At 40.0% G+C, this 13,533-nt stretch overlaps 1 protein-coding gene across 2 annotated transcripts in view; it reads left to right on the forward strand.

Annotated features, from left to right (window-relative positions):
• The window catches only part of LOC148852660 (ENTH/VHS/GAT family protein), a 61,886-nt gene that overhangs the window by 42,563 nt on the left and 5,790 nt on the right, over window positions 1-13,533 (forward strand). For both annotated transcript variants that reach the window (XM_088944650.1, XM_088944651.1), the window contains exon 8: window positions 12,055-12,140. In XM_088944650.1, coding sequence (XP_088800776.1) covers window positions 12,055-12,140 — 86 coding nt within the window. The remainder of the gene's footprint in view (window positions 1-12,054; window positions 12,141-13,533) is intronic.

Consider the following 13,533-nt stretch of genomic DNA (forward strand, 5'->3'; position numbering starts at 1 on the left):
AATCATCAAAATCTGGAATTCTGCCCTCTTGACTTCCAACTATGTCCTCTTTCATTGATTTTTTTCTTTGTATGTACGCTAATATCTCTTCTTTCACCTCTTTCGAGCATTTAGGATAGACTTTCACATTTCTTCTTTCACCAATTAAATGCTCTTTTGCTCTATAGATCCCTCCATTTGTCACTTTGCCACAAAATTTGTAAGTGACAATTTGTATTCTTTAGATCTTTCAAATAACAATATTTCCAGCCTGGGTCTTTCCTATTGCTTTCTTGAGTATTGGTGGACTCGTCTCCCATCTCTTTACTCTACTTGGTTGGCAAAGTTTCCTATTGACAAATAACAAATTGAAATTTGCAACTATCAGACTCAACTACTCATATTTGTGAACCTATAAATAAACTATTCTACTTGATAAAAGCACGAATAAATAAACTATTCTACTTGATAATGAGAAAAACTGAACTGTTTCAATGAGAAAAAAACTGAAAAAAAAAGAGGCAGAGGCACCGTGGTGTAAGAACCAAGAAGCAAGACTGCAAGTCTTTGTAGAAACTAGAAAGAAGAAGGATGAAAAATAAGAAGAATGGGCAGTTTTAATGAGAAAAACTGAAAAATAATGGGGCGGATCCCCTGTTTTTATGAGAAAAACTGAAAAAACAAATGGGGCAAAGGCCCTATTTTTGTGCAAGAAACAAGACCACAAATCTGCAAGTCTCTGAAGAAGAAGGGTGGAGCCCCTGTTTTACTGAGAAAACTGAAAAAAAAAGGGGTGGAGCCCCTGTTTTTGTGCAGGTTGTATACGAAGAAGAAGAAGAAGAATGGAGCTCCACTCTTGATTTAACATTAAAAACAAAAGAGAAAGGGGCGGAGCCCCTGTTTTTCTGAGAAAAACCGAAAAAATAAATAAATTTGGTGGAGCCCCTGTTTTACTAAGAAAAGCCGAAAAAAATAAATGGGGTGGAGCCCCTATTTTTGTGCAGGTTTTGTACGAAGAAGACGAAGAAGAAGAAACCCCTGTTTTACTGAGAAAACTGAAAAAAAAAGGGGTGGAACCCTTGTTTTTGTGTAGGCTGTGTACGAAGAAGAAGAAGAGGAAGAAGAAGAAGAAGAAGAAGAAGAAGAATGGAGCTCCGCCCCTGATTTAACGTTAAAAGAAAAAAGTGAAAGGGGTGGAGCCCCTGTTTTTGTGCAGGTTTTGTACGAAGTAGAAGAAGAATGGGGTGGAGCCCCTGTTTTCTGAGCTTGGACCTTGGAGTGCCGCAGGAAGAAGATGAAGAAAAAAAATATATATAGCTGATATCTGTATCAGCTTAGACCTTGGACCTTGGAGTCTTGGACGAACTTGAGCTTGAACTAGATCTGGATGAGCTTCGGCTTCCTCTGGTAGTCTGGTTTGGAGAATCACTTTGGACGAATGAAGGAACTCTTCCCTCCACTTTCAGACTTTATTTATTTTTTTTTTCTTTTGGTTGTTTTGCCAAAGACCCCTGTCTATTCAACTTCCTTTTCTCCCAAGTTTCCTATTTTGTGTGTTTTTCTTTTCATATATTTTCGATTTTGATTTATGTAGGAAATTGTGGACCCCATATTAGTGTAATTGTGTGACAGCCTGAGTTATACTTAGATTTAATTAAATCTGATTAGGATCAACTTTCCTAGTAGGATTAGTTTTAATCCTATTCTATCTTATCTAGGATTAGTTTTTAATTATCTTATCTTGCCATGTAAGCATTAAAGTTCTTTCACAATTAGGAAACTATGTATATAAATTCAAAGGGTGGGGCGGCTGTTTTAACACAACCAACCACTCTCTTCTCCTAAAACCCTTCCACGAGTTCTTCTCCATCTCTCTTCTCTTCTCTTCTCTTCTCTTCTCTTCTATTTTTTCTTTTATTTTCTGTTCAAATCTGTAGTCTTGTACGACTACTTGGTATCGGAGCTTGGATCAGGGAGTCTCATGTGAGTTTGATCCAGCCGACCACATGAGAGCTGCCTAGGGCTGGAAGAGTAGAAAAAGCTCTCTTTGGCTGATTCTTGGAGGTTATCTACAGCAGCAGTCCAAAGATTGGATCATATCCTTCATAACCAGGAAGAATCAGAGGAAGAGGAAAGGATCAAGATCAACCCTTGATCAGTACTGGAGTTGGCGATCAGAATTTCAAAGGATTTCTGTTCGATCAGTACTAGAGGTTGCAATCAGAATTTCAGAAGATTTCTGGTTCAAGATCAGAGCTTTTCAGAATTTTCTGCTAAGTTTTTCAATCTTTCTCAAGATCGGTAGTAAAAATACCTGGATAAGAGGTACAAAAAAACTCTAGAAGATTTCTAGAGTTCCTTTAGGGTTTATCAGGGCTGTTATTGCTTCAGGACTTGTCTCCCTCGACTTCTTTGCTCTCTGGAAGAGCTGTTTCAGCAGGACTATTACAACAGAACTGTTATTTTTTTCTATCAGTCTCAATAGGCCGACTGTCAAATTTCATTTACTGCTATTACTTGCTGCAGACCCAGTAGGCCGACTGGGACAGTAATTAGGAAGCCTTTTTACTGATTATTAATGGAGTTTAAAAGCCTAGGGGAGGGTGTTTTTCGGACTGGTTCAGTTAGCATGTCTGAAAACACCTTCCAGATTACAACTATAAAGTTTGATGGTTCAAACTACTTAGAGTGGTCCCTATCAGCCATGATGGCCATTGGGGGAAGAGGAAAGCTGAACTACTTGATGTGAAGGAACCGACTAAGGAGGATCCCACGCATGCTAGGTGGATTCAGGAAAATTATTTGGTGATGGCATGGCTGTGCAACTCCATGCAGCCACACATCAGCCGAAATTACTTGTGGGCAAAAACAACTAAAGAAATATGGGATGTTATGAAGGAAACCTACTCTTAGCCCCTTAATGTTGCTAGGGCTTATGAGCTGAAATTGGAAGTTAGAAATCTCAGGCAAGGAGAGAAACAAGTCTCTGTTTATTTTTCAACCCTAAAATCTCAGTGGCATGAAATTGACCATCTTGATACAATAGAATGGGAAAGTTAGAGAGATGCACAAACTTACAGAAGATAGGTTGAAACTAACAGAGTATTTGAGTTCCTAGCTAGTCTAAATTCTGAGTATGATATTATAAGACAACAACTGTTGACAAGAGAGGGTGTGACTCTGTCTCAAGCCTATTCCCTAGTGCACAGTGAAGAGACTAGGAGAAAGGTTATGTTGCGGCAGCAGTCTTTCGAATCTACCCTGGCAGCAGTTAAACCCAAGTCTGGGGGACATAAGGAAAAGGATATGAAGAAAGAGGCTAAGAAAGACCTAGTGTGTGAATAATGCAAGAAAAATACACACACTAAAGACACTTGTTGGAAGTTATATCCACATCTAGTTCCAGTAAAACTCAGAAACAAAAAGGGGAATGCCAATATGACTGTTAACACTGATAGTGCAGCCTTAACAGCCTCAAGAGGCACTCCTCTAGACACCCTAGCTGCTGTCCGAGCTGCTTTGACACAATTGGAAAGTGAAGTTAGTAACTCAGTCTCATCTCCTCAGCCACCATCAGCTCCTTCAACCTCAGCTTTTGCTCAATCAGGTAATCGGGCCTCAACTTATCATGCTTCAGCTCCAAGTAATACAGAACATTCTTGGATAATAGATTCAGGAGCATCTGACCATATGATTAGCTTGACATCGCTTCTCTCTACCTATCATTTATCTTCTGGTAAAGACAGTGTCCATTGCTTATAGATCCCTTGTTACTATTTCTGGCTAAGGAGACATCAAGTTGTCTGATGCCATTTCCTTATCCTCCGTCTTGCATGTTCCTAAGCTTAATACTAACTTGCTCTCAGTTAGTAGCATTACAAAAAAACAGAATTGTTCAGTAACCTTTTTTCCGGATCGATGTGTTTTTTCAGGATCTAGAGACAAGGAAAGTGATTGGGACTGGCTGTGGGACAAATGGAATCTGCCTACTTGGAGGAAGTGCTCGTCAGGAGGATAGTGAAACTAAGAAATCCTTTGTTTCTCAGTCTATTGATCAGGTGATGCTTTGGCATAATATGCTGGGTCATTTATCCTTTTAGGCTTTGAAGAGTTTGTTTCCTAGTTAATTTGAATCTATTCAGATGTCTAGTTTGAAGTGTGAAAGTTGTGAGCTTGCAAAACATTGCAGGACAACTTATTCATTAAGTAATAGCATAAGCAATATTCCTTTTGAAATTGTGCATACTGATGTTTGGGGATCCTATCATACCTCAGCTATGGGAGGGTACAGATATTTCTTGTTATTTGTTGATGATTATACTCGGTTTTCTTGGGTTTATCTTATGCGTTCTCGAGATGAGGTTCTTGCATTAACCTGGATCTTTCATCAAATGATCTTAACCCAATTTGGGGTTAAAATTAAAATTTTTAGATCCAATAATGCAAAATAATATTTTGCAAATCCATTAGCCTCCTACATGCTTGAACATGGGATTATCCATCAGAGTACTTGCCCACATACAGCACAACGGAATGGGGTTGCTGAAAGAAAGAATAGACACATATTAGAGGTAGCTAGAGGCATTATGTTTACCTCAAATGTGTCTATACGTTTCTGGGGGGATTCTATTCTTACAGCAGTTTATCTCATCAATCGGATTCCCTCACGGATTCTTGACATGAAACCTTCATTTACCCTTTTATACCCTGATAAAGAATTGTTTACCATTGCACTCAAAACCTTTGGGTGCACTTGCTTCGTTCAAATCCTTGGTCCTCATCGTTCCAAATTTGATCCTAAGGCCTCCAAATGTGTTTTCCTTAGTTATGCCCAAACTCAAAAGGGATATTGTTGTTATGAACCCATTTCTGGAAAAAGATTTGTTTCAATGGATGTCACCTTCTTTGAGGATAAACCCTATTATCCAAGGGTTTCTCCTCAGGGGGAGAATAGTGAGGATGGAAGCAGCTCATCAGAAGTTCCTTTACCAATCCCATTAAGTGAAGAAGGGTGTAATGGGGAAGGTTGTCAAAGGTGCAGGGATGTGAGTCTACCATAGACGATGGAGACAGGTTGATTTTGGACATCAGCAATACAAGCCAGTCCCAGTCCCCTCTGCAAATCCAGATCCCCGTACCACAGTAGCCCTGGCTCCTTATGCAGATCCAGATCCAGGTACCATAGATACTACAGATGAGAGACATCCCACCATGGAGCCTTCACCTTCATTAGATGATCTTGACCTTCCCATAGCAGTTCGTAAGGGCAAGCGCCGTTGTACCACATCCACAGCTCACAACATTTCTCAGTTCTTGTCCTATGATCATTTGTCTCCCTCCTATAAGTCTTTTCTCGCATCCATTGTTGATACTCCCATTCCCAAAACAATACAGGAAGCATTGGAAGTACCAGAGTGGAAAGATGCAATAAAAGCATAAATGGATGCCCTCATCAGAAGCAATACTTGGGAGATAGTTGATCAGCCTAAAGGAAAGAAACTGGTTGGATGTAGATGGGTATTCATTGTGAAACATAATGTTGATGGTTCCGTTGAAAGGTATAAGGTCCGGTTAGTTGCAAAAGGATTTACTCAGACATATGGTATTGACTACCTAGAAACTTTTGCACTAGTAGCAAAGAAGACCACTATCAGAGTCCTGTTATCTCTTGTGGCTAGTAACTCTTGGTCGTTGTATCAGATGGATGTTAAAAACGCCTTTCTCAATGGAGACTTGCGGGAAGAAGTTTATATACAGTTGCCTCCTGGTTTTTATGGTACAGAGACAGGAAAAAAGGTTTGCTGGTTGAACAAAGCTTTATATATATGGACTAAAACAGTCCTCTGGAGCTTGGTTTGATAGATTCAAACGAGCACTTGATAGGTTCGGATATGTGCAGGCCCAGTCAGACCACTCCTTGTTCATTAAGAGAGTGGATTCTTCCGTAACTTTGCTTGTTGTGTATGTGGACGATATCGTAGTAACAGGGAGTGATACTGGTGAAATTGAGTCTCTTAAGCAACTTCTTCATCAAGAGTTTGAGGTGAAAGATCTGGGGGAACTACGATACTTCTTGGGCATTGAGGCAGTAGATCCAAGCATGGGATTTTTGTCTCTCAACGAAAGTATGCCCTTCATTTGCAAGAAGAAACAGGAATGTTGGGAGTTAAGCCTGCAGACACACCTATTGAACAGAACCACAGGATTAGTGCAAAGGGTGGAAAGCCTCTTGAAGATAAAGTTATGTTCTAACGGTTAGTTGGAAAACTTCTCTATCTTTGCCTCACACGACCTGACATCAGTTATGTAGTTAGTGTAGTAAGTCAGTATATGCACTCTCCTAGAACTACTCATCTCCTTGCAGTTGAGAGGATATTACCATATTTGAAGAGGTCCCCAGGCAGAGGCATTTATGAAGATAGAAGTCTACACAAATGCTGATTGGGTTGGGTGTCTTGATGATCGAAGATCTACCTCTGGATACTGTGCCTTTGTAGGATGTAATCTGGTCTCCTGGAAGAGTAAGAAACAAAGTGTTGTCTCTCGTTCTAGTGCTGAAGCTGAATATAGGTCCATGGAAAATGGTGTGGCTGAGATTCTATGGTTAAGATCATTACTTGAGGAATTGGGTATTGTTTATGAGAAACCCCTAATGTTGTACTGTGATAACCAGGCTGCCATTAATATGGCTCATAATCTAGTACAACATGACAGAACTAAGCATATTGAAGTGGACCGACATTTTATTAGAGAAAGGGTTACATCTTAATAAGTATGCCTCTCCTACATCACCTCCGACATGCAGCTTGCAGACCTTCTCACCAAGGCTGTCTCAAGAAAGAAGTTAGAAGAAGACCTATGCAAGTTGGGAATGACAAACATCTACTCCCAACTTGAGGGGGAGTGTAGGAAACTGTGGACCCCACATTAGTGTAATCGTGTGACAGCCTGAGTTGTACTTAGACTTAATTAAGTCTTTGATTAGGATCAGCTTTCCTAGTAGGATTTGTTTCAATCCTATTCTATCTTATCTAGGATTAGTTTTTAATTATCTTATCTTGCCATGTAAGCCTTAAAGTTCTTTCACAATTAGGAAACTATGTATATAAATTCAAAGAGTGGGGCGGCTGTTTTAACACAACCAACCACTTTCTTCTCCTAAAACCCTTCCACGAGTTCTTCTTCTCCATCTCTCTTCTCTTCTCTTCTCTTCTCTTCTATTTTTTCTTTTATTTTCTGTTCAAATCTGTAGTCTTGTACGACTACTAGTTTGGAGTGACTTATAGTTTAGACATCATCCAAGCGCTCGCCTGGGCTACCTGTCGCCTGGCCTAAGGCGCATGCCTAGGTGCAAAGGCGAGCACTTGTCCAATGGTTGTGTGCCTTAGACTAGGCGAGGCGCCCAGCCTGGAAAGTGCCTTGCCTCTGTGCCTTGGTGTGCCTGAGGTGCACCTTTTAAAACACTGGGTCAAATTTTGTTTGTTTCCTTGCTATTTAGTGTTACCACCCTACTAGGGGCATCCTTGTAATCTAAGTATACAAGTATATATGTTATTGAGGGAAGATGGATAGATTTAACTTCTGCCCCTCTCTATCTGACATTCTCTTCTTCTTTCTTTCTCTTAGGGCTGAATACTAACAAGGATGTCTTTCAGGTCCTTGTGTGGTGGTTGTGAGATGAGATTGTACATGGTAGATTTTTGTTGATTCTATAAGATGGCTGCTCCATTGGTTGTCACCAAGGCTAACCTCAGAAACCCCATTGCTCTGCCTTGTAGACTCCTCAATCCCTTGCTGTGGCATTTTCTTGCAGTGAGTCAGGTAATCGGACATACCTACTTGCTGTCACATAATCATAAAATCTATATATTCTCCAGGTTCCAGCCCTATGATCTGCAAATAATGTTTTTGTATCCTCCTCTCTTACAAATAATGTTTATCTTGACTCAAAAGTTTCCCTTCTTTTGTTAAAAATTGGCCCCATATGCCTTTTCATTCCTTAATGATTCTTATATCCTTTTTTTTTTTTTTGAAGAATCAAATAAAACTTCATTAAGAAAATATAAAGTACAGCATGAGGTGATGAGGCATCACCCTAAGCAAGGAGCACCCGCAAAAAACCCAAAAAAGATCCTAGAAAACCACACCTTGAACACAAGAATACCCAAACAACTCTGATAAAGATCACAAGGTAGACCCAATACAAAGAACCAAAAAAAAAGTCTAGAAGCTGCCCCCAATCAAATCAAGCACAAGAACCCTTCCAGATGCCCACATCAGACTTCGTCTGTGAACTCATCCTCTTGATTCGAGAATTCCTCATCCCATTCCTTGTTCCTTTCCAGCTGAGCTTTTTTCTTCATTTTCTCTTCCTCCTTTTTTCTTTCAAATTCTTTGAAGGCTCTCCTAGCAAATTCCTCACCACCCAGAACATCAGATCCAAGCTTTTCCCAATTGTGACCTCTCTATCCACCAATTTTTGTATGTCTACCTTACTTGAAACTTCGTCAACAACATCATTTTCCTGCATCAATTGTATTGAACCAGATTCAGGGTATACCATTCACCTTGTTTTCCTGTTGTTCCTTACATGAAAGGGAGTAACCCTTCTAACAACACAAACGGTTTTATCCTTTACCAAAGGTTCATTTATTGACCTTGCAAACCCACCACAAATCCTGATTCACCATCCTTCATCAGCCCAAATCCAGACCCAACCTTCTCAATAGGAAATTAAACTAGAAGCCTGTAAACTAGTTAACTAACCATCCAATCATTGTGTAGTTCTCTTGCATCCATTTCTCATGTGCAGGGTCCGTCTCTATAGGTTTCTCCTTACTGCTTGTGAGATACCCTACAAACATAAATTTGTATAGACTGCCCAGGCTAGATAATTGGTTCCATCTAGTTTAATTGTGGTCACTCTGGTCAAAAAGGAATCTACCGGACCAACCTCAAATACCGACATCTGCTTCATTTCACTTCTAGATTGCCCCATTGATCAAACAAAAATAAAAAAACTAGTTTTCAGTCTTTATGGACCTAACTAAGGTCAGTTCAGTGCCAAGAGATTCAAAAACTAGGGTTTCACTGCACCTGGCTATCAGGGAGAAAGAGAGAAGAGGTAGCTGCTCCTACCAGAGCTCCCAACCTTCTTCAAATCTCAACCACACACTTCTGGAGATCAAAATAAACCTCCCAAGCCTTGAACGCCACACCCAATCCTTCTCCTTAACCTGTAACTTGAGAACTCCCTAGTTGGCTAGGGTTTTGGGTAGAAAAATAATAGCTTCACTTCTTGGCAATCTTCATTCTTCGGCCAGATTCTCACTCTCCAAACCCTCTACCAACTAGGCAAACAGTCCTCTGATTGATCAGGAACTTATCTCTCCATACACCCTCTACCAACTAGGCAAACAGTCCTCTCATTCTTCGGCCAGATTCGAAGGGTGTATGGGAAAGAAAAGGAAAACAAAAAAGGAGGAAGAACTGCTTTGGTACCAAGATGTAAATCTGTCCTTCAAATCTGATAGAAAAATATTGATTATAGCAGAAAAGAAGATTTCAGCGGAATAGAAGAAGCAGATGGAGAAGAAGAGAGTTCGATGAGTTCCTCTCTCCCTTCACTAATCTTTTATTAATCTGAATTAATTAGGCTAATTACATGTCTGCCCTTAAGTAGGTGGCCAGCTAAGCAATAACTTAAAAGAAATTAAAAAGTAGTTAGCAGGCCCATTAACACAAAATAAATAGAACACTGCTTAAACATAAAACAAATACTAGGGCCAATTCGGCCCAGTCTCTCTACATGATCTTTTTGGCATTCATCAGCTTCTTCTACCACTGATGGGGAAGGTGTCTTCAATTGGGGATACCCAATAATTACCCAAAACCAGTTGCTGCCCTATTGAACTGACAATATTGCCATTTCATTGGATCCACCCCAAAAAATGATACCTGCTTTTTGTTTCTTGTAACCGAGCAATCCATTTTGAAAAGCCTGTTTTTACTTCCTAAAAAATTTAGATTCACCAACACATATCACATACTTGTGCTTCAAGCACCTTATTCTGAAACACATGGTCCACCTCCATGTGTCTTCTTGCATTTGTTGGCTTTTTTTTTTTTTTTCTGATCAATAACACCAGCTTCATTAAATTAAAAGAAAAGAGGGAATATGGATACAAAAGGGGAGATAAAATATCTTAGCTCCCCAAAAACAGAAAACAAAGGGAATGCAAAGAGAAAAGATTAAAAACTAGCCCAAAAAACAGACTCCCTATTCACTCTTTGCTTGGCCAACCCATCCGCAAATGAGCTGGCACTCCTCTTCACCCAGCTGTACTGAATCTCAATGTCCCTACCCAGGCAATAAGAACTGTTTTTTTTCATTGTTAAAGTTCCACAAACCACTGTCCTCTGTCTTCAACCAACTAACCACCACCTTCGAATCACCTTCCAGGATCAAACGACTGATATTTAATTCCTTTGCTCTTTGAATTCCTTCAAGCGCTGCAAGGATCTCAGCGCTAAGAGAGTCACCTTCTCCAATAGGGCCAAAGAATAAAGCAATAACAATCCCTTCCTCATTCCTGAAGACTCCAATCCCAGAGGGCCCTCGATTCCTTACACTGCTGCCATCAAAATTCAGCTTTATAAAGTTCTTGCATTTGTTGGCTTTCAAGTATTCTTGTTTATCGCTACATATTTGACTCTCCAAATTGCATCTTGAGTCACTGAACTTTCTGATTTTTCTCATTCCAACAATATACAGTTCTTCTAAAACCCAACTCATGCCTTTCTTATTTGCAATACCATGTTCCTTTGTTCTTCCATTTTTTCTATATTTAAAAACTACTTCGGAATTCCATATGATTTTGTGTTCTTTTGACACCATGATCCAATGTTTTCAAACCGTCGTTGACCCGGATGGTCAGACCCTTTGGCCCAAAACCGTCCAGGCAACCAGTTCCGTTTCACCCTTAACCCATTCCTGGGCTAGAAACAATTGATTTGGTCAAAGAACTGCTGACCTGGGCGGTCAACCCATTCGATCCAGACAGCGGTTCCCAGTTTAACAAGGAGGCAGAGGAGATTCAAATACGATGGCCTGAGACAAGAATGAAGAATGATCTCTGAGATAAGAATGATCTCAGATCTGAGATCATCCCAGAGAGAGATAAAGATCATAGTGAAATCAGATTTGAGATCTGAGATTAGAGAGATTTGATGCTCGAATGTTGCGTTTCTATTGCCATTGTTGTTTCCTTCGCTGGTGAATGTCAGATGATCCTTCTCCTCCTCCTTCCTTTCCTTTTTTTTTTCCTTTCTGCCCTCCCTCCTTTATCTCTTTTTTTCTTTCCTTCTTTTCTTGTTTTCTTTCTTTCTTTCTTTCTTACCCGAGTGGCAACAACCAGATACGTCTCTTTCTCTTAATAAAAGACTAAACCGCCTGATCCGTTCGACCCAGATGGTTGAACCGCTGACCTGAAAACCGGTGGCTAGAATGGTTCCATTTCCAGGTCGGTTTTTAAAACCTTGCCATGACTAACTATATGTGTCTCAATACTGTAATTACACCACTGTCCCTTGGGAATGCCACCTCATTATCTTCAATGTCTCTCTCTTTTCCATGTTTGACTTCTCAAATGTTGGTTAACAGACTGGGTAAGACAGGTTACCCCTTCAAGCAAATTTTGATTGATTTTTTTATTGGAAACAGTAACTTTCATTCAATAAAGGATTATCAATGTACAACTGTTAGGATGTTGACCCCTCAAAGTATCTCAGAATTACAAAATGGGCCAAAAAATACCTCCCTAGTAGTCCCTTGTTTTGCTAGTCTATGTGCTGATCTATGTGCTGATCTTCTAGGCCACCTGAAGTAATTTTCATTGATTGATTTTACTAAAAAGATTTTATCTTGAGGGAAAATATGTTGGCAAATTAGTGTAGGTATGCTGTGAAATGTGCTTATATATTGCCCAGCTTGACCTGCTTTTCTACTTGATTGATTCATGGACTTTATGCAATTTGTAATCAATATTTATTGATTGCTTATGGATTGCTTTGTAGGCAGCAAAAGATGAGTTCACTTTGGATCTTGTAGAACAATGTTCATTTCAAAAGCAGCGAGTAATGCATCTTGTCATGACCTCTCGGTAAGGGTATTATTTGTAAATGATTTCTGGGAATAGATCCTGAGCTACTTGAATTGCATTGTTCGCTTTAGCAACTTTTACCACATGTAGCATGGTAGTGTCCCTCTTAAGTCTAGATATTGGTTGAACACCCTTGAACCAATTTCACATCAGTTTCATTTCTTTTGTTTTTTGATAAGTAAATAAAAATTTTATTAAGGAAAAAAGAGATTACAGATTAAGGGTGGAAAGTCATCACCCAAATACAAAGACCAACTTAAGATTAATGAGCAAATTCCACATTACATATTTGAAAATCCAGGACCTCCCCTAACCTATTTCCCAAGTCCTCCTTTTCTAACTGTCTGAAATCTGGGTGAATCAGCACCCAATCTGCCACTAATCTGCTTACAACCGCAACCATCTTGTTCATCCTAAAGGCTTTGTCTTAGAAAATCCTTCTGTTTCTCTCTTTCCATATGTTCCAGCATACTGCAAATGGGATGCAACTTCATAACACCTTCACCTTCATACTTCCACTCAGCCTAGGCCAAGTAGAGAAAATCTCTGCCGTTGAAGTTGGATGAAATCCAGAGACCCTGAACATTGGTGTAAACACTTCTCCACAAGAATCCTGATAACTTGCAGGATATAAATAGGTGATTAGCATTTTCCTCCTGCTCCTTGCAAAGACAGCATCTGCTAGCCATATGGCAACCTCTGGATTTCAAGTGATCGGCTGTCAAAATGCTGTCCATTGCTATCAGCCAAGCCAAAGCCTCAACTCTTGGAGAGACTGGGTTTCCTCAGATTCCCTTAAGATGACTTGAATATTAATCAGTCCTGCTGATAGCCATATAGTACGATTTGACTGTGAACTTTCCATTCTTGCTTTCTTTCCACTAGTTGCTCATCTCTCTGATGAGTTGCAGGTTTTACACTCTCTAGTTTCTCTAAAAGAGAGATGCATTCTTCAACTTCCCTATTCATTAAAAGCCTCCTGAATTTCGGACTCTATATCAACTGATCCCCCTCCTTTCATAACAGTCACTGATAGCTACTTCAGCCTGTTAACCTGTATAGTCTTGCTTATAACTCACACAGCTTACCCACCCCACACCAGTCATCCTCCAAAATCTGATCTTTGGCCCATCCCTGACTGCAAAGCTAATTTGATCTCTGAATTCATTGTTAAATGTCATGACTCCCTTCCACACACTCACCCCATAGGAAGCCCTCATCTCCCTTGATTCCCAACTGAATCTCACCACTCCATACTTACCAACCACAACCCTCCTCCACAATGAGTTCTCTCTCCCTAAACTAAATCTCCAAAGCCATTTCCCCAATAGGGCCCTGTTAAAATTTCTCATTCTCCTTATCCCCAACCCTCTCCTCTCCTTTGGTTTACACA

The sequence above is a fragment of the Nelumbo lutea genome, chromosome 5 (genome assembly GCF_056320005.1).
Source record: "Nelumbo lutea isolate HS-2025 chromosome 5, American lotus-T2T, whole genome shotgun sequence".
Taxonomy (NCBI): domain Eukaryota; kingdom Viridiplantae; phylum Streptophyta; class Magnoliopsida; order Proteales; family Nelumbonaceae; genus Nelumbo; species Nelumbo lutea.